The sequence below is a fragment of the Euleptes europaea genome, chromosome 12 (assembly GCF_029931775.1).
Source record: "Euleptes europaea isolate rEulEur1 chromosome 12, rEulEur1.hap1, whole genome shotgun sequence".
NCBI lineage: Eukaryota > Metazoa > Chordata > Lepidosauria > Squamata > Sphaerodactylidae > Euleptes > Euleptes europaea.
The window spans coordinates 63,365,077-63,387,006 of record NC_079323.1 but is presented as its reverse complement, the minus strand read 5'-3'; the positions used below and the strand labels follow the sequence as shown (position 1 = coordinate 63,387,006).

General features: G+C 44.0%; 1 protein-coding gene across 1 annotated transcript in view; it reads right to left on the bottom strand.

Annotated features, from left to right (window-relative positions):
- The window catches only part of BACE2 (beta-secretase 2), a 42,647-nt gene that overhangs the window by 2,662 nt on the left and 18,055 nt on the right, over nt 1-21,930 (bottom strand). Inside the window, exons 3-8 of the mRNA XM_056858434.1 lie at nt 19,508-19,724; nt 17,366-17,494; nt 9,660-9,794; nt 7,955-8,056; nt 5,731-5,880; nt 3,509-3,677 (exon numbers count right to left, since the gene is read on the bottom strand). Coding sequence (XP_056714412.1) covers nt 3,509-3,677; nt 5,731-5,880; nt 7,955-8,056; nt 9,660-9,794; nt 17,366-17,494; nt 19,508-19,724 — 902 coding nt within the window. The remainder of the gene's footprint in view (nt 1-3,508; nt 3,678-5,730; nt 5,881-7,954; nt 8,057-9,659; nt 9,795-17,365; nt 17,495-19,507; nt 19,725-21,930) is intronic.

The following is a 21,930-nucleotide window of genomic DNA, read 5'->3' as shown; positions in this document are numbered from 1 at the left end:
GTGGTTGGGAAGGCCGAGCCCCCCCTGGGCAACCAGTGCCCACATGAGGGACTCCGTTACAATGGCAGCTGAAGCACAGTCCTGTCCTACCTTCCTTTTGTATCATATTACAATTTCCATTAATGTTTGGTGTTTTGTTCCTGTTTGCTAGTATGTATTTGTGTGTTTATTAAGAATTTATACAGTGCCTTTAAAGACCTGTTCCCATGGCCCAAACAAAGGATCTTGCCAATGAACTCTGCAGGTTTGTTCTCACCCACAACTATTTCAGGTTTGGTGAGGAGTTAAACCTTCAAAGCAGTGGCACAGCCATGGGCACCTGCATGGCTCCACAGTATAAACTTCTTGGACACCATAGTATGGATACACGAGGGTCCCACAAGCACCACATTATACTGCAAACTGAAAGATCAGCAAACATATCTACATGCCTCCAGGTACCACTCCAACCATATCAAACAGTCCATTGTCTATAGCCAAGCCCTACACTATAGTCACATCTGCTCCAACCTTTCAGACAGAGATACTCACTTGAAGGAGCTACAGCAAGCATTTTTGCAACTACAATATCCTGCTGATATGGTAAAAAAGATGATTGGAAAGGCCAGGATGATACCCAGGCACAGCTTGCTACAAGACAAACCCAAAGAAAATGACCATAGAACGTTTCTAGTGGTCATATACAGCTCACAACTGAAACCAGTACCTCGTATTTTTAACGACCTACAACCAATGCTGGATTGTGACACTTCCCTCTTCAGAGAAGAGAGCTTCTAATGTGAAGCAAAAGCCAGGCCAACAATACCAAGATACTTGAAAAGGAACCTATAAATGCCTCTCTTATGATGTGGCAATGGAAAAAGCATATTGTGACATCTGTCACTTAGCAGCAAATGACATGAATGTTCCTCTTCCAAACACATCAAGAGACAAGGATGCACATGAAACTTTTGTTCAAAATGGCTTCTCAAACTGGAAGAAGTCACCATCAGAATTCTAACTTGTACCATGCAGCTGTCCAAGCTATAGCCTCTGTTAAAGCAGGAGTAAATGTACAGAGCAAGTTTTCAGAAGGCCAGCAGAAGCAAATGCAGGATGCTAGAAAAGCATTGCTGACCATTTTAGCATCAATAAGGTACCTTGCAGGTCAGGGCATTGCAATATGCAGCCATGACAAGGAAGAGTCAAACCTGAAACATCTCTTGCTGCTACGTGCTACAGATGTTCCACAGCTGAAATCACGGTTGAATTGTACAAACTACAAATGGATTTCACCTACCATTGTGAATGAAATACTTGAGATCATGGCTCACAATGTTCTACGTACACTAGTGAGAGAGATTAAAGCAGTCTGTTCACATAGTGGCCAACCAGGTGCCTCTAGGAAGTCCACAAACAAGACAACTGCCGTAGTATCCTGCCTGTGTTCCACAGCACCTAATATAAGAGGCATGCTTCTCTGGTATTGGAGAGAATAGGTATGCATCATGATTAGTATTCAATTTGACTAGAAGCCATGGATAGCTCTATCCTCCATGAACATGTCCACTCCCCTCTTAAAGCTTTCCAAATTGGCAGCCATCACCACATCCTGAGGAAGGGAGTTCCACAATTTAACTATATGTTGTGTGAAGAAATACTTCCTTTTATCTGTTTTGAATCTCTCACCCTTCAGCTTCAGCAGATAACCCCATTCTAGTATTAAGAAGGAGAAAAGCTCCTCCTCCTCCATACCATGCATGATTTTATAGACCTCTATCATGTCTCCCCTTAACCATTTTCTTTCCAAGCTAAACAGCCCTAAGTGTTTTAACCACTCCTCATCGGGCAGTTGCTCTAGTCCCCTGATCATTTTGGTTGCTCTTTTCTGCACCTTCTACAACTCTGCAATATCCTTTTTTAAGGTGTGGTGACGAAAACTGTACACAGTATTCTAGGTGTGGTCTCACCATAGATTTGTACAAGGGCAATATAATAGTAGCAGTTTATTCTCTATTCCTTGTCTAATTATGGCCACCATGGAATCTTCTGAGGAGAGAGGAGATCTTGGGGCAAAAGCAGATGCATATGCTCAAAGCTTGTTGAGATTTGCTACTTACTTCATGCTGCTTGTGTTTGGTCATTTGGACACATTAAACACAGCTCTTCAAAAAAGTAATCTACAGTTCCATCAAGCAGAGCTTCTACTTGCTTCTGCAAAGGAGAGTACCAAGCAACTGCAGAACAACTTTGAACAGTTCTGGTCACAGATAGTCATGACAGTGCAAGACTTAGATTTAGAGAGTCCTACTGATCATAGGTACAGAAAGCCTGCACGATGTGTTGATGCTGGGTGTGATCCTCAGCAGTTTCAATCTCCTAAGGATTTCTACAAGAAAATCTTTTATGAAGTCATTGATAATATCTACAGCAGTTTACACAATCGCTTTTCCTCAGATGTGTTCCAACACATGAGCAAAATTGAAAAGTTTGCCATAGGAGAGGATGATACATTCTAAACTTTTACATTCTAAACTTTTACAAAACTGACTTGGATGCTGCCCGACTACAGCTTCATTAGGATATGTTTTTGGATATTACAAGGGAGATGAAAGTCAAACTTTTAGCTCTTTGTAATGTGATGGATCTATTCAGCGGAGAACAAGGAAAAGGTCTGCAGTGGCTACTACCAGAGTTAGCTAAACTTATCAAAATAGCCCTTACCACACTTGTTCCCTCCTGTACCTCAGAAAGGTGATTCTCATGCCTTCATAGAATAAAAACCTTTCTATGGTCAAGCATGAGACAGGCAAGGTTCAATCACATGGCTCTTCTTCATGGACATAAACAGATCTCTCAGGAAACTGATCTCAGTGTTATAGCTAATGAGTTCATTCTAAGAACATCAATGAGAACAAAAACATTCCGTGTCATTTAAGTACAGGGTATTTTGAATTGTTACATCTTAATGAGTTGGTTGTATCTCGAGGATGCAATCTGTATAGGTTTACCACTAATCATACCAACACCTGACAACTATTGGGGTGGGGAGGTGAAGGGAAATTGGGAAGGATAGGCGGGATCTGGCAGGAGAGGATGCTTGTGAGAGCAGCAGAAGGGTTAATAGGAGATTAGGATAATATTTGATTTTACTGTAATTTTAAAAAATGTAAATAAACAGTTTGCATTGTTAATTAAAAGTTAAATTTCAGCTGTGTGAAGATCGTTTACTGAAGACCCCCCTAAATTTCTGGGGAGCCCCTCCCTAAATCTCCCATGGCACTGCCTCTATAGATAGTGGCAACAGAGGCCCGTCCCTGTGATGTCACTGGCTCCTCCCAATGATGTTATAGCAAAACCTCTGGCCCAGCCCCAGCCCCAGCCCCGGAAAACTGGAAAGTCTACACCCCTGATAGCAAGTGTTACAAAAGTTATTATTCATTTGCACATTTGCAAGTCTGATTGAAAAGATTAGGGCAAGGTGATATATTAAGGTATGGGTGTTTCCTTTGTAAAAGAGGTGTCTTACCAGCACATGGGCTTAATGCAAACCCCACTCTCTTGTGAGCTCTGTCAAAGATGACATAGAAACCTTCCATCACTGTAGCACCAAGGACCAGAGCATTGGTAGATGAAGAGATACCAAACCGGTAACAGTTCAGATTCTGGCCAAGCTCTAGAACAGACTGAATATAAAGCTGTGTATTTAAGAGAAAATTCACTATTAAAGAGGCAGTAATTGACTATTAAAGAGCTGCAACATTCATTGTTCAGAACACTGTTAAGAAGGGGGGGGGGAGAATGCAGTCGAACACTTTAAAACAGAGTTGTAGTAAATTACTCCATTGACCATAAAAGTATTTGGTTTTAAGACCTCCATCTACTTTTCACATTGATGTTTATATATTACACCTTCTGACACCATATTCTGCATTTACTTGTCTCTGCTTGATGCCCAGATTCCATGTCAAAATGGAATCAGTTGAGATTTGCCCTACCTTCTGTCATTGGTATTCTGTAATATATAAAATGTATTAGCTGTAGTTAAATAATTGGAAGCTACCCTGACCTGGATAACCCAGGTTAGCCTGATCTCGTCATATCTTAAAGCTAAGCAGGGTCGATCCTGGTCAGAATTTGGATGGGAGAACCCCAAGGAAGTCCAGAGGCAGGCAATACAAACCACCTTTGAACGTCTCTTGCCTTGAAAACCCCACCAGGGGGCACCATAAATTACAGATTATCAGATTTACATGAATAATACCTTGACCCTTTGCAATCAGTTTCACAATCTGTGCATACTCAGCTGATAAAAATCATAAAGAGCCTTAACTGACTTTGTCCCTAAAGTCAGTTAAGGCTCTTTAGGGACAAAGAAAATTGTAACAATTCTTTCTTCCTCTTCCAATCCAGGCAAAGCATCAGCTAATCTGTAGCCAGTTTAGAAGCAGTTCCCTTTGTAATCTGCTTCTGTCTAACTGAACTGTGCCTTTCTACTAAAAAGAAACAGGGACAATTTATATGTCAATTTCAGCCCCTATGTATTCAACTTGCTAGTAAATACCGCGTTTCCCCGAAAATAAGACATACCCATAAAATAAGCCGTAGCAGCATTTCTAAGCATTTGCTTAATATAAGCCATACCCCGAAAATAAGGCACCCCGGGGCTGGTGTGGAGAAGACCAGGAGGAGCCCAGCTGAGCACATGCAGTCTCCCGCGGCTGCTTCAAAGGCCCGGCAACCAGCGCGCCCGGGGCTGGGGTGGAAAAGACCAGGAGGAGCCCAGCTCAGCAGAGGCGGTCTCCCGCAGCCGCTTCAAAGGCTCTGCAACCAGCGCGCCCGGGCCTCTGGGGGAGGGGAAGACAGGAGGAGCCCAGCTGAGCAGATGCAGTCTCCTGCGGCCACTTCAAAGGCCCGGCAACCAGCGCGCCTGGGTCTCTGGGGGCGGGACCAGAAGGGGGTGGTAAGGGGAGAACGGGAGCCGAGAGGGAGGACAGTTCTGATTCCCTCGGAATAAGACATCCCCTGAAAATAAGCCATAGTGTGTCTTCTTGAGGAAAAATAAATATAAGACAGTGTCTTATTTTCGGGGAAACACGGTAGGTCTGGTAGCTCATGTTCTTGGCCAGATGGGACTCATATGAAGGTGCTCCACATGACTCCTGTACACTTGATGGCAAAGATTTCCATCATAGAAATCTTGCTCGCCACATATGCATAGACGTGGCAGTTTGCATGTAAGGAAGGTACATGAGAACAGATTGGCAACCAGGCTGGTGCAATCCCTGCCCATTCTAAAGGAGCCACTGTTATATACAAACTATCCCAGTTTCTGCAAAAATCCATTGCAAAAGAACTTTAAACATAATCCGATTATTCTTTTCCTTTCCTTAAACAGGCATTCTATGCACCTAGAAGGACACATGTTCTCAATTCATAAGATTAGGATATTCAGAAGTCTCCCATTGTTGGCTATGAAATGGAAACGTTTCTCCACATAATGAACATCTGCAGCTAACTGTTCCTGGTATGATTCAAGCTCACATGCGAGCAGGTATTCAACAGTTAGTAATTTAATGAATTGCTGGCCTTTAGCAAGATTTCAACAGGGCATCTTACCTCGTTCATAACTTTAGGAAGAAACAGTAACAACGCAAAAGTAAATGCAGTGCATATAAAAGCTTTCAAATCTGTAATGCATCCACTATGCAGTAAAACAATACAACACAAAACAAGAGGGATGGTTCAGACCTGTGGGAGGATAGTAATCCTAAATGATGAGCTGGAATTTTCACCTCTCAGATAGATAGATATCTTTGGAAACATGGTCCAAGGTTTTTCTGTTATACCCCAACAAGCAAGCTGTGCACCAGCCCAAAATCCAGGTGAGAATTCTTGGATCTATATGTGGGAGGGGGTTCAAAACAAAAACCTTTGTTACTGTGTGTGTAAAGGCCATCAAGTCACAGCTGACTTATGGCAACCCAGTATAGTTTTTGAGAAAAGAGTCATTCAGAGGTGGTTTGCCATTGCCTTCCTCTGCATAGCAACCCTGGAATTCCTTGGTGGTCTCCCATCCAGGTACTAACCAGGGCCGACCTTGCTTAGCTTCTGAGATCTGATGAGAGCAAGCTAGCCTAGGCTATCCAGATCAGGGCACCTTTGTTGCTAGCATTATTTTATTGCAGAGCCATACCTTTTACACAGCAACTACTCCTAAAAGCATAATTTGGGTGAACAAGCAAAGCTCACCTCAGACTGCTGGAAAAGGACGAGCCACTGTCTAAACCAGAGCCCCAGATACTGAGCAGAGACTCAGATACTCATCACTCCACCATTCTGCTAGATGATGCTACAATCTGGTGGGCTGGTGCTCCTGCTAAATTGCTGAGCAGCTTGAAGGCCAGATGAACAGGTCCTGTGAGTCACATTCAGCCTCCAAGCTATAATCTGCACATCTCTAATGTAGAAAGTATACATGTGATTTTCCCTGGAGTGAACTTGACCACATGCATTTAGCGCACAAAAAGACACCACTGTCTCCAGAAATAAGTTACAAAAGCATAAGATGGGCTGTCAGAAACACTTAGGGGAAATGCAGAATAGTGGTATTTAATTTAAACAGTCACAGGTCCAAATTCATAAGTTCTTCTAATTATACCAGAACGTTATCTCCTGAAAGCATATATTCATTATTTCTGGTTAAACAATGGCATTGCTAATATCTGTAATAAATATAAGATGGGCCAGTTAAGATACTTGTAAGTTCAAAATCTTAGGCTGAAGAGCTGAAAATTGAATATTAAGCCTGGAAGAAACAGCACTGGGTGTTTAGTGCAAAAGGTTTCTGCATAGCGTGAAACACCTAGCAGCAGGTAAAATTGAGTTCCTTGTATGTCTTCCAGTCTCTTCTATGGCCAAAAGAGAGAGGAAAAGCTACTTACTTCCTGGAAACATGGCCAAAACATAATTGCTTAATATTACACATTAAAAATATTTTGGCATGTCTCTGGACATCCATGCCCTGATCCTTGTTGTTTCTGGTATAAGTGTTTTAAGTGTTATAAGACTCGGACTGTAATTTTTTGCTTGTAAGAGTATTTTAGTCCATGTTTTCTGTTTTATCTTGTTTTATCTGGCTAAGGGCCACAAATAAATTATCTATCTATTGGGTATAATGTGGTTTCTTATTGAATAAGTTGATTTGGGGCAGGTAATGTGTGGATGGTCTTCCTTGGTGACCCTGTGATATACCCCCAACAGCAACACAGTGGCTTAAAGCCACTGCACTTTTCCCAAGGATTTCTGCCCATATAGAGCCATTTTCTCACTTCCTCCTCTTGTTACAGCCCAAAATGGCACCCAAATACTGTTCCTAGAGGTATTAGGGAGTATTTCAGGCTGTTGTAGGAAGGGGGAGGTGAGAAAGTCCTATTTCATGGGTGGGAATCCTTGAGTCCATGGAAAAGGTAGTTGTGAATTTCCTGCATTGTGCAGGGAGTTGGACTAAATAACCCTGGTGGTCCCTGTAAGAACTCCAGCAGATTCGAGCCAATATTTGACCAATATGATCTACACTTTGGGACTTGGGCCACACCTCATAGATAGCTACCTATCCTCCCCCTCTTCTCTAAAACAAACAAAAAACAAGCTGATACTCTAAACACGTACTATGCTTATTATTGGCAGAACAATTACTAGCATTGCAAAACCACTTATTTTCTGAAAGGGTGCCAACAAAGCAATTATCTTCTAGGCCAAAGCCCTCCATGATCAAAGAAGGGCAGCATGCTAGTGCTTTTTAAATAAGTTGGAATAAGCAGAATTATGCCATTTTAATGGTAATTATTTTTTTAAAAAAATTGCTCTTCCTTATCTAAGATACTATTCACTCACATGAGAAAAGACATTAAAAACTGTTCCACAAAGAAATGAGTAGCCCAGCAGACAAATATTATGAATGACAGCAGCTTACCAAGGATGTGCGTCCAATTGCATCCACAACAGCACTGAAGACTTTCTCAGGCAGTCGGAGGAGGGTGGTGCCACTGTCTACAATTGCTTTTTCTTTGTTGTACTAATGGAGAAAGAGAAACAACAATGTTAAGAGGCTGTATCAAACAACACACAGGGGAGTCAACAGCGCTACTCTTTCTTCTGGTGGGGCCACGGCACAGCATAGCAGAAGCCCTGTGACATGTCAGCTCTTTATAGTGACCATGGCATTTCTGAAATCCTAATGCCTGATAGGTCATGATTCCTTCGGCACAGCCCAAGCAACTCTTTCACAGTAAGGCCAGTCCTAGCCCCACTCCCAAGTGGCCCTAGTTTAGTTTGTCTATAAACCCAATCTATGATCTCCAGGGAAACCTCTCAAATTACTTGATTGTCAACACATTTAAAAGGAATATATACAATGGCCTGGTAACATTACTGTGTACGAATATATGGGAATAGCCACTTCAAACATTACTGAACAAGTACCACTAACTGAGCCCTGACGTGGATGGCCCAAGCTAACCCGATCTTGTCAGATCTCAGAAGCTAAGCAGGGTTGGCCCTGATCAGTATGTGGATGGAAGACAGTCCAGGAAGTCCAGAGGGTCATGATGCAAAGGCAAGCTATGGCAAAAACCCCTCTATTGTCTTTTGCCTTGAAAACTCTATAGGGTCACCATAAGTTGGTTGCGACTTCACAGCACTTTCCACCACCAACACCACTAACTGAATGCCTGGTAACTAGCAAACAGCCTTCAAATCTTACAGTATATTCTCAGCATAGTACTAAATTACACCTACCAAGTTTGTCTAACCAAGGCTTGCTACATTTCTTCTGTGGAAGCTCTTCTGTTCTTTTAAGGATTCTAAAGGATCTAGAATTTCTATATAGATACATCACTGAAAACCTATCCACTTCAGGGTTCTTGAAAGAAGAGAAGCACTTGTGCATAAGGAATGTGGGAACTTTTATCCAGTTGTTCTAATTTTTTTCACTAACTTAACAGGTATTATGGCAAGCTGGCAGGGATTTAAAGGTTTGTGATAAAACAAGGCATGGATTCCTTTCACGATGTATCAACATGTGGTGGTGGTGGTGTGTGTGGGTGTGGGGGGAGCCTGAAACCAGAAACCTCCAACAAACTAATAATTATTATAAGCTATGCTTATAATGATCATAATGTCAAATACAAACGCTACCTTTCTTCTTTAGAGTACTGAAGTGTTGTCTATGAAGTTTGCTACTGAGAACTTCATTTCACATTACTGGGTTATCTCGGAGAAATTCTGTCTAACTTCTGTTCATCATTACAAAATCTGAGCACAGTTTGGAAATATGCAAAACCAGTAGTGGATTTTATAAAGCTGAACTAGTGTAATGTAAAATTCATCCAAGTGACTCAGGCGACATTCAGATATCGAGACCTCCAGTTCCCCAGAGTGGGTGACTGAGGACTTCAGGAAGGACAGGCTGTTGTTGCCACTGAATTAATTGACACCCTCTTTTGTAAACTTGTATACTCTGAAGTAAATCCACCTGGGACTCTTTAAACTATGCTTAGGATTGTACCCTAGTGCTATTGAGCAGCATTTTAAACCACATTCATGGAATTTTTTTTCTTGCAAATTACCAGAAATCTTAAAAAAAAAACTCTTCAATGATGCTTTCTTATTATAAATACCTCTCTACAGTCCAAATTAAGGTTCTGGCCTGCAACCTCCAATTTGAGTATTTCAACCTGATAATACCACTCTTCTTTAATAGGTGTATACCAGACTTCTCCCTCATACAGTTTTGGTTCAATTCCACCCAGGATCTGAAAAGAGAAATACAAGTCACAAGATGTCCCTACTGTAGTAAGCTACACAAATATAATAGTAACTCTATGCATGTAACTTCCCAGATGGTGCTTGGTGTACTAGAATTACATTGAATGCATTTTAAGCAACCCCCTCTTTTGTTTTGTTTCTTCCAAAAAAGAAAAGGAAGTACTTGCATAGAATATATTAGGCATGCAACATGAATTTTCACTGCAATTCATCAACTAAAAAAATCTAGCTTTGCAAACCTTTTGTATTTCAAAAAAATGATTTGCTTGAGCAAAATATGAAACTAAGACAACTCTGTACCTCAACTACATCACTGAAATGTGAAATAGTCTTCAGCAGTGCTTTTGAACCTATCAGTGTTTAAAGTTTAAATTAATGTTTAAAAAAATGAGAGAACAGAACCAGAACATTTTAGTCTACGTATCTGAAACATTTCTATCCCACCTTATCTCCTCAGACCAAAGATGACTTTCAGAAGTCACCAGGTAAATGTCAGTCAGAGCAGCCCCATATCATAAAATAAAAATAATAGATTAATCAGTTCAAGGCCACAGTCAATCAACAATGCTAGGCTATTTGATTCAATAAGGTTCCAATGCCATCCTAAGCAGAGTGATACACTTCTAACAGCCCAATCCTAATGAGGGGAGGCTGAAAGGGGATAGTAGCCAGTGTGACCTCAGCACCGGCGTTAGTGCCACTTGCACCAGTGTCAGGAGCAAGCCAGGAGGATGGTATGCGGTAGTGCGATTGTGCTGCTCCCAGGTGCTGTTGTGCAGTTCTGTTCAAGGCCAATCTGTGCCCTGTGTTTAGTCTTCATAAATTCCCATACTGTGGGAATTGCCAAGTGCTCCTTTCTGCCTCTGGGAGGGGGGTTGTCTAGGTTACCAGTTATCTCCTGTTGCTTTTCCATATATGCTCTGCACCTTGCCTTTGCCCCTTACTAGTGTCCTTTTCAATATGGCTTCTGAAACCTGTCGATTCTAACCAAATAAAACTGCTTTCGTGGACTTGCCATCTGCTGGAATCTGTTTATGGTTTTGCCGCAGGGCTAGAGCTTACATTAGGACACTAGTCCTTCTTACTTATTGCCCTTGGCTGGAGCCCTGGAGCGTTCGCCTGGACACTCGTTGTCACGGGCCTGAGTAATAAACAGCCTGGACATATGGCATTTCTATGAATCTTATAAGTATATAAACATAGAAAGCATTTTGAGGCTTCTCTGTATAGAACTGATGCAGTAAACTGGGGTAAAGTTCATGTTGACTGAAAGCTGTTTTACGATAAACGAAACTGCACGGCTTCAAGGTTAAAACATTTAATGCTGCTAGCCTGATAAGTTGAGTCTAAAAAGTATCAGCATTTGCTTATCCGGGGCTTCCTTCTTAGCATAAACAAGGTCATCTCTGCCTGGGGATTTTTGGTCTCTTCTCTGAGATACAGTGTAAAGGAAGAAATTATGCCACTGTCCGATAAGTCAGAATTGGTCTGTAAGCAGTACAACAGCTGGTGACCTTGTACTGGTGACTTAATGCCACATTAATACATAGTAGAGCTTTCTCCACAGACCAGGTGTGAGTGACAATGCCAGTCACTATCAAAAGTGACCCAATTTAGACCCAGGATAGAAGCTTTTAGCCTCTTGGCTCAGCTCAGATAATCACTGTTCTGAAAGTATAAAAGCTGAACCAAACTGCTAGAAAGCAGAGAACTTGTAGAGGGCAACCTGGTTGTCTGGCTGCAGTTCTCCCAAAACATCCGCCACGATGTAAAACTAGGAAAGCAGGGAGTTGATGGAAGTTGGCTGACACTGACTGACCTCACTCCCTATATCTGTCTCTTGTGTGAGACTAAGAGAGAGCAACTGGAGGACAGGTTCATTCTGTCTGGCCTTGCACTCTCCATCTTGAAAGATGTGAAACTCAGGATTGTTAGTGAAGGACAACACTGTTGTCTGGTCATTAGCTTTCCTCATCTCTTGCGTGAGATGTAAGAACTGAGTGAGTTCTTGGAGGACAACCTGGTTGCCTGGCCATGGCTCATTCTATTATTTCATGTCTTGCGTGACATATCATATCACAAGCTCTCTGTAAGGATGGGAAAGACTCTCCTTGAGAGCAAGTCATTTCAAGATGACCTGCTAAGACTGGACATCTGAAATGACTGCTGGCAGACTAATGATTTAAATGGTCTGACCTGGCTTTCCTTGAGAAACATGGAAGTTGTGAAACCCAAGTTACAGAACTGGTTCCTCCAGTTCCCAGAACCAGAAACAGGGAAAAAGAGTCAGAGGTTCCCCCATCATAACAGGGGAAGCTTCTATACTCAATATGAGGCCAGAGATATTCCTGGGGGAAAAGGAGAATCTCTGTTCTCTATAACAAAGCTTAAGGCACATATAAAATGCTTACATAAAACATATACAAAATCTATCAGGCCTCTTCATGGAGACTCTTAGTCCAGGAGACATATTCACTGAAATTGGCAAAGCCAGAGAATAACTGAGTCTTCCATACAAACACTAATACAGCCTTAAGCTTACACATAATAAATTATACATAAGCTCTGCATTGCTGACTATTAAGAAATACGCATACCATCAGCATATATGAAGCATTCCTGATCTTAACAATGATCAGAGACCTATAGACATAAATATAGGATATAATATCCTATCCTCTGCACACAGCATTGTATAAGTTAACACATACTGAAATATATAAATATCCTAAACATGAGTTAGGACCTTTAAAAATCTAAGCTAAGCATAAGAGCTGGAGAGGTTTGGAATTAGTATAAGGTTGTGTTTGGTTTAATACAACTTACGTTTTATATTTCAGGTACTTGGGATTAAGATGCTCTTAACTATAACAGGTCTTTTTCCATTTTACTAATCATCTCTTCTCTCCCATAACACTAATCATGTTTTTACAAGATTCTGTAACTGTAGTATTCTAAATGAATCTAGAGATACAAGATTAAAATCTCATAGAGAGAAATGCATTAAAGGTTTAAGGTTAGAAAACCTTACATAGAGAAATTGCTTATAATGATTATATGAAACTGTTTGCATATATTAACATAACTGAACATGTAAAAGAATCAATGTTTGTACTTTATGACATGTTTTGAGAGTGTGTAAATATTCACATGCATATATATTTTATGTGAAATAAATGTTATTTAAAGGAAGTCCCTTGTTCATATATTTTCTGGCACTCTTTAATAGAAAGCCTACAGTCCTTGTAGGAATTATCATTGACTTCTGGCTGTGAGGTCTCGCTGAATAGATAGCTCCATTTCTCAGTAAGTGGTACATTCTAGGAGTGTAGACCCCTTAACGCTGCAAGCCTCGGCTTGGGGCGCAGGACGAGCTCCCCGAGGACCCCGACTTACTGCATGCCGTCTTGGAGGAGACACTGCGAACTGACGCGGAGGCCACCTGGCTGCTTGGCCTGGTGATTGATCAGTGGTGTCGCCTGGCAGCGACGACCCCCTGGAGGACCCAGGACGCTGATCTACGTGCCAGCGATGACCTTTTGGGACTGGATACTTTGCTGGAGGAGACCTGGCTGGCGCAAGAGGACTTCACTCTGCTAACTCGGTTATCGGCTGAGCTTACGCTCCGCCGGGCCCAACAGGAGTCGGCGGCCCCAATCCAGGGGCTCGAGCCCCGTTCCCCAATGGCGGGGGCTCAGGAGGGAGACGTTCCGCAAACTGTTCCGGATCCCACCTTATGCCACCGGGAAGCACAGAGCGTTGTCACCCGGACAGTCCTGGCCCTCATGGACTTACCGCCAACCACGGCAACGGCAGCTGATGTCGAGAAGGTACTAAACTCTGAGTCTGGTCCTTCCTCTGCGGATCTTGCTCAACAGGTCCAACCGCTGTTGGGCCCACACAAGGAGATCCTAACGCTCTTGGAATAAGCGGCCGAACCAATTGTGACGGCCGCAGCGGTCGCCAAACTCGAGGCGGACCGCGCGCTCGCTGACCAGAGGCGGGCGGAACAACTGTTGGCGGATGCGGCCGCTGCTCGGTCGAAAGTTTACGGGGGATCGGACTGGTCTCTCCCCTCGTGGTCTTTAGGCTCCCCGGAACCTGCCCTGCCCCGGGAAGTAGTACCCAGGCAGTGGCTCACCTTTGCTCCTGACGTCCCAGAATATGAGGAGGAGGAGGACTTGTATGCAGAGGAGGGCGACTGGAATGCTAACTACCGAGCCAGCCAAGCCCGACGGACTGGGGGGGCTGAGGAGGAGATCCATGCCTTAAGGTTTCGAAACTGAGAGCTTTTGGATCGTATGGCTCGTATGCAGGACCAAATGGACGTGTTGATGCATGAATATGGTCACCTGCAGCGAGCTCAAGTGGCACCTGCGCCCGCACCGGTCCCAGGCCAGCAACCCCCCGGCCAGCAGCCTCCGGCGCAGCCAGTACCACAGCAACCTCCAGGGCAAGCGCCGCTGGGGCAGCCGGGACAACAACCTCCCGGCCAGCAGCCTCTGGTGCAGCCGGTTCCAGGACAGCCTCCGGCACCTCCACCAGTGGGACCGGTGGTGCAGTGGAAGCAACCCTGATTGCGTGTGACATTTGATGGCTCCGCAGATGCATTGCCCTGTTTTCTTCACCAAGTGGACAGTTACATGAGAGAACAAGGGCATACCTTTCCCACGGAGGACAGTCGAGTAAGGTTCGTTTCCTCACTTCTAGGTGGAAAGGCTGCAGAATGGATGGTCCTCCAGTTTGATACCCGGTCCCAGTCCATACGGTCGCTTAATGAATTCATGTGGGCATTGAGAAGGCGTTTTGAGGACCTGTTTCAAGGGGAGAAGGCCAAAGCGGCCCTCCTACAACTCCGTCAAGGATCCTCCTCAGTCCGAGAGTTTGCGGATGAGTTCCAAAGACTTGCTAATAAAATAGTGGACTGGACTGAAGCCACCCGGGTGCACTACTTCAGAGCAGCATTGCATCCTGAGATTCTAAACTGGGAATACATGCAGCGAGACCCAGCCACCTTGGGCATACATGCAGCGACACCCAGCCACCCAGACATGCAGCGACACCCAGCCACCTTACTGGTGGAAGAAGTGGAAAGCCGCCGCCAGTTTATTTCTCTTGCCCAACGGCAAGCCAGGGAGGGGGGAAGCCAGAAAAACCCTCCCAAACCTGCCGCTCCTCAGGCCCCGTGGAGGCCGGCTCTACCTCCACCAGACCGAGCGTTACGGTTTCAAAGGGGAGCCTGCCTCATTTGCAGTGCCATGGGTCACTTCGCTGCCACTTGTCCGTCACGTCCGGGGCTGCCGAGTCCCACTCCCCAGCCAGATGGGACTCCTCGCGGGAGAGGACGCACCCGGGGGAGAGGCACCACAGCCGAGCGGAGCATCCCTCCAAGATGAAAAGAGCCCCAGCTCTACACGCTGGGGAAGTGACGATGGACCTATCGCCAGCGGACCCATCGGGGTCCAGGATTACAATTACTACTCCTGGGGAGAGTAGCCCCACATCTTCAGAGGAGAGCGACCACTGGAACTTCCCAGCCCTTAACTTGGAGTCTCCTCTTCATAAATTCCTATATTGTGGGAATTGCCAAGTGCTCCTTCCTGCCTCTGGGAGGGGGGTTTTCTAGGTTACCAGTTATCTTCTGTTGCTTTTCCATATATGCTCTGCACCTTGCCTTTGCCCCTTACTAGTGTCCTTTTGAATATGGCTTCTGAAACCTGTCGATTCTAACCAAATAAAACTGCTTTCGTGGACTTGCCGTCTGCTGGAATCTGTTTATGGTTTTGCCGCAGGGCTAGAGCTTACAACCAGCTAAACTGGCACTAACGCCAGTGCAGGGCCACTTACACTGGCTTTGGGGAGCCGCACAGCAGCGTGAGCTGTGTGTGCTGGCGTACCCTCGCCAGCAGCATTTTCCCAGAGCAAGGGCTTGTGCTGGTGTCAAAGGGAAAGTACCTGGGGGCAGAGCTGACTTTAACCAGCTCCCTAAGCCCCTTTGGCCCAGGAACACCCCTTTTTGCAGCCATAAGAACATAAGAAAGACTATGCTGGATCAGACCAAGGCCCATCAAGTCCAGCAGTCTGTTCACACAGTGGCCAACCAGGTGCCTCTAGGAAGCCCACAAACAAGACGGCTGCAGCAGCACCATCCTGCCTGTGTTCCACAGCACCTAATATATTCGGCATGCTCCTCTGATCCTGGAGAGAACAGGTATGAATCATCATTGGTATCCATTTTTACCAGTAGCCATGAATAGCCCTCTCCTCTATGAACATGTCCACTCCCCTCTTAAAGCCTTCCAAGTTGGCAGTCATCACCACATCCTGGGGCAGGGAGTTCCACAATTTAACTATGCATTGTGTGGAAAAAATACTTCCTTTTATCTGCTTTTAATCTCTCACCCTCCAGCTTCAGCAGATTACCCCATGTTCTAGTATTATGAGAGAGGGAGAAAAGCTTCTCCCCATCCATTCTCTCCATACCATGCATAATTTTATAGACCTCTATCATGTCTCCCCTTAACCACCTTCTTTCCAAGCTAAACAGCCCTAAGCGTTTCAAAAGTTCCTCATAGGGCAGTTGCTCTAGTTCCCTGATCATTTTGGTTGCTCTTTTCTACACCTTCTCAAGCTCTGCAATATCCCTGTTTTAGGTGTGGTGACCAGAACTGTACACAGTATTCCAAGTGTGGTTCTCACACCATAGATTTGTACCAGGGCAGTATGATAGCTGCAGTTTTATTCTCTATTCCTTGTCTAATTATGGCCAGCATGGAATTTGCCTTTTTCACAGCAGCCACACACTGGGTTGACATCAGTCACCAAGTTATGCCTACAAAAAGGCAGGCGTAGTCCCGTGGAACTCAAGGAAGGGTTTCACAGGGGTTTTCTAGAGAAAGTGTCCCTGGGCGCTTTTCCACTACCCCTGCCTTAGGATTGCGCAGTAAGTCCACTTAAGTCTTCCAGATACATATGGAGCAATCCTAAACAGGTCTGCTCAAAATTAAACCCATTTTATTCAGTACAGCTTTCTCCCAGGAAAGTGTTTTTAGGATTACAGCCATATGCACTTAAATTACACCCCGGGCCCAGTCTGTACACACTTAACTGGAAGTTACATTGAAAACTTCAAAGTTTCTTGAAGGTTTAATTCTTCAGTGTTGTTAATACTGGAGGCAAATAATCAGAATCCTGATATTTAATAGTGTCTATCCAAAGTTTTGAATGTTCTTATTGAACTGGATTAAATTTAGAAAACAGTGCATATTTTTTATTAACTGTCAGAACAAACCTTTTAAGAAACATATAGTGGACAATTATGATCAAATGGTATATTATTTCTGCTTTATAGTGGTTTCTATAGAAAACTTTGTAGGTCTCTGGAGACACTGTTTTGCTTTCACATCCACATGTGACAATACCACAACTAGCAATAGTACCAAGGCCTTTTTTCTGCCTAAATAGGTTTAAATTCACTGTGTTAGTAGTTACAAACCTGATAAGAAGCACTTTAGAATGCCATGAATATTGTCCCTTCCAGGTTGACCTAGATACTTACAAGACTACCTCCACTGGTACCAGATCCAGAAACAGGCAAACCAGCTCCACACATCTGTAAGGAAAATATGTTGGGGATCTTGGCTTGACTCACAAGGGAATCAAAAAATGTCTCCACAGAACTCGAGGGCTGGAATAAAAGAACACATTTTGTAAACTGGTTCAGGTACTCTCACATAACATGGCAACTTTCCATTTTTCCATTTCTATACTGATCACCACCCAAAGAATTTTTAAAAACATAGTGACAATTTTAAATGCCAAGGACCTGTATACAAGCAATCCCACAACTGATCTCTACTGTTAGGCCTTGTTACCATCAGGTCAAACACTATGTCTGCCTTAATGAATAATACCAGGCTTACTTCTGTTTCTCAATCTTCAGCGGCAACTAGCCATACCAGAACATCCTTAAGTGATTTTTTAATTTTTTTAAAAAAGTCATTTCCTTTTAAAAGCCTTACATTGAGTCAGAGCCACTATTGTCTTTATTGAGAGAAGGGTAGACATAAATCTCCGAGGAAGGGATAAGGTGTCATCTATAGAGGGATTTAAACAGTGTTCAAGACCATTGACTTGTTTGATTTTAATGGGGTGTAGGATGGAGGCATTTTTAAGGGGGTTATTTAGGTTTATTATATTTTGTAAGTTTACAATTTTATAAGTCATCATGAGGTGGGGTATAAATATTTTAATAAAATTAAGTCAGTCAGTCAATAAATACCCAGATTTCCAGGCTGTCTGGTAGAGAAAGGTCTTTTGCAGCACCTTATTACTTAAAATAATTTAACTGAATAAGCTACGGATTGAACTATGGGCCTTCTGCAGCCAGAGCATGTATTCTACCATTAAGCCCTTCCTACAATTTTGATTGTAATACCACACAAAACATGATTCAAGGCATACAACTGTGCCCCCACTGCCCTGAATTGCTATATAGTATGAACAACTGCTGCACAATAAGAGATAAGATAGTTAAAAGAGTAGATTTGTTTAAGTGTGACTCAAGGCCAATTCCCAACAAACTTGAATATGGATAAATTTCCTGGGATAGCTACGTAAACACAGGACCAGATCTAGAGGGGAGCTGGGGGAAGTGGTTGCCCCTGGTGCAAGAAGAGAGGAAGTGACGGCAGTGGCATAGAGGGGGTGGAGCGGGCCGCGGCAGCCCTCATTGGTCAGAGGCTGCAGCTGCTGCCTGGCTGCAATGTCTCCAGCCATGCCGCTTCCCACTCATCTTCCAGTGGAGCCTGCCCAGCTGTCTCCCATATCAGTGATGCAAGAAAAATCTTCATTTTCTCTTACACCTGAGCCCTTTATTTTTTTTTTGTCTCCTCTGCCTGCTACTTACCAGGAGCAGAGTTCAGAGAATTTAACCTTGCACGCAAGCCACTTTTAAACAGCACATACCAAACATATAAAGTAAATCATGCAGCTTTATTATACTTACAATGAAATATAAAGCAAAGAGAGAAAGCAATACTTAACTGAATATATATATGACAGAAAGTAAGAGACTCACAGATAGATAAGTTGACGTACAGACAAACAATTACAGAGGCCTCTGGGTCACTTCCAGAGAGAGAGACAGAGATGGCAACCATTCAATGGGTCTGTGGTGTCTCCGTGGAAGGACAAAGACTGGGCATCTTGACCAGCCTTTTATAGCCTGAACCGTGAGAAAGGGTCTCAAATGGACCCCTCCTGTCAAATTCTTGAGGAAATGAGTCTCCACAAATCATGACTAAAATTGTTTAGAAATATCTTGTTCCATAATAATTCTTTCAGTGTCGAGGTCTGATAACTGATTGTTCTGTCCAGTCAGCCAACCTGCACACATTGCACACCAGCTCATCCAGGTGCCGCCAAGTCCACCGTGCCCCCAAGTTTGGCCAGCACAACATGAAGGCCAGCGGGAACCAGGGCTACCGGCACCTGGCTGCAGCGCTCTTTCCCCAGCTCCGTAGCTGAGTAAACAAAGTGACTATTTTAAAGAAGAGAATCTCTCTCTCTCTCTCTCTCTCTCTCTCTCTCTCTCTCTCTCGATGAAATGGTGAAAGGGGAAGCTGTAAAGAAGTCTTGAAAGAAAAGTGCTTAATTATCAGCTCATAATGAACAGTTAGTAGGCAAAAAGTCAAATTACCTTGGCCAGGACACTATAGGCAAGTCCAAGGATCCCGTGCCATTTAACTCCTTTTAAAAAGAAATTCTCAGACTGAAAAATGGTAGCAATATTGATAGTATAAGTTCCATTTATCCCTTTAGGGACAGTAATAACATCTGTGCCAAGAGTTCCAGTCCAGCTCCCTTGGGTATATTTAACAGTAACCTCAATGCCCAGTGAATGATATGTGCTTGACCTAAGACAGGGAAGAAAGAGGTGGTGAAACTCATTAGTACGCACAGTCCAAATTCTATACAATAAGGCCAATTTTTAAAAACTCTTAAGAATATAACTATCTGTAAGCCACTTCAAGCAGGTTCTAGCTACCTTAAATGGATTATCTGAAGAAATGGCATAAAAAATTAAATATATAAATAGTGCTAATTCAGCAAATGCGTATACTTTCCCCTTTTTTGATTACTAGTTTGCTAGACATGAGAAGAGGAAGGACAGTCCTATCTGCACTCACTATCCAGCCACTTTGGCTTCTAAGAATTCGGCAGGCACGGCACACATATTTTCAGGCACATACTCACAGCCAGAAAGGGCTAGAAACTTCTTTTTTTTTTAATGAAAGTTGAGATTTTCAAGAAGCTGAATTTTGCACTGATTATCATGTTCTATGCTTTTTCTGAACAGACTTTTTCTGTGCAGAATTGTCTGTCACAGAACCACGGCAGAGACCTGGCACGGCCAAGAAGCCACTTCATATTAACTGATTACCTTTTTAATTCACCCACCTCCTGGAGCTCTGTATGGCTTACACCTGACCTAGAACCACTAGGCAACCACCAGTATCACACAATAACTCCCCCTCTCTCACATACACACAAAACAGACCTCAGAAGAAACTGAACAATGTTTGACCTTCTGTTTCAATGTAGAAATTCCTTGTTTTGAAGATGACAATTCTTGATCTGGTTTCTCCTTCCTGATTGATAATTTTATTTATTTGATTTTTAGGCTGCTCTTCCAGACTAGGTCCGGCTCAGAGTGGCTTACAATCATAAGTTACAATGAAATTATCAATAATAAAAACTATGCATCTTCAATTATAGCAGCAATGGCAACCTACTACCAAATAGTAAAATCACAACAAAACAAGACAATACAATAGTGGGAAGCACAGCAGGGGCGGGTAGGATGAGAAGGAGGGGAGGCTAGCCAGAAGGAAACCATCACTGTTCTCAACCATATGCCTGGTGGAACAGCTCAGTTTTATAGGCCCCGCAGAACTATTTCAAATCCCACAGGGCCCGAACCTCACTGGGCACAGCATTACACCAGGCTGGGGCTAGAACAGAGAAGGCCCTCCTTCCAACTCTATGAATCTATGGGGTTTAACGCATGGCCAATTTGTCTCGCCTTTGTGCCTTAAAAGTAGCGAGTTCCCGTGGTCTAAACGCATGACCATCCGAGAGCAGTGCATCGGACCCACCTTAGGCGCAATTTAAGCAAAAACACAAAAAAACAAAAAACAGGTTAAGCAATCCCTGGTTTCTAGCGATCTTTTCGGTGCTAAACCGCTTTTTTTTATTTCGCTACATTACCGGAACACCGGCGTGCATGTAATCACACGACTAGCCCGCTACTAACCTCCTTTTGTTCAAGCTCCCAGCCCCGACAAACAGCTGAGCTGCGGGTGAGCAAGGGCGGGGCAGGTGCGAGCCGCACTGCTGGCTAGGAAGGGAAGTGACGTGACGGAGAAGGAGAGCTCCTTTTATGGACTTCCGGGGGGAGGGCAGAGGGTGGAAGGGGCGGAGCTTCTCTGGCCTGAAGAGTAGCCAGGGAGGAAGCAGGCTGTGACCCAGGCTGGCTGAGAATAGAGCCACCCGGGTAGCCTCCAAGGGAGAGGAAAGCTCAGACTCTCCCTCGGACTGGTCTGAGGCTGAAGAGGTGCCTCAAGCCCCGACCCTCTCCAGGCCAGACAGACGCCCCCCCGACCAGCCCTGTAGGGGGGGGTGCTTCACACCGTCACGATGGTATACCGGAACGCTGGTGTCCCAAGAAATAAAAGGGGGAGAATCGGCCTTTGATTGGATAACCCCTCAGCCAATCCTTGGGCAATGACACGGCGGTCACTCCACTACTATCCCACATTATATGGGTGGGGTGGCTCAAACGCACGGGGAGCCTCCAGCAGCTACTTGCTTCGGACTTATAGTGGGATGGACTAGCGTCATGCGTTTGACTATCCTGTCTCGGAATAAAATATTGTGAGATAAGGGAGGAGCGAACCAAGAACATTCTGCCCATGCGTTAATCCCCTATGATTACAGCAGCAGCACCCATTGGCTTCCCTGTACCTTTCCCCATGCTCCACTAAGATTTGGGTACAAGGACCACATATGCTGGGCAAAGGACACAGTTTCTTGCAATGCAAATGTTGCTTGTCCAGAAGG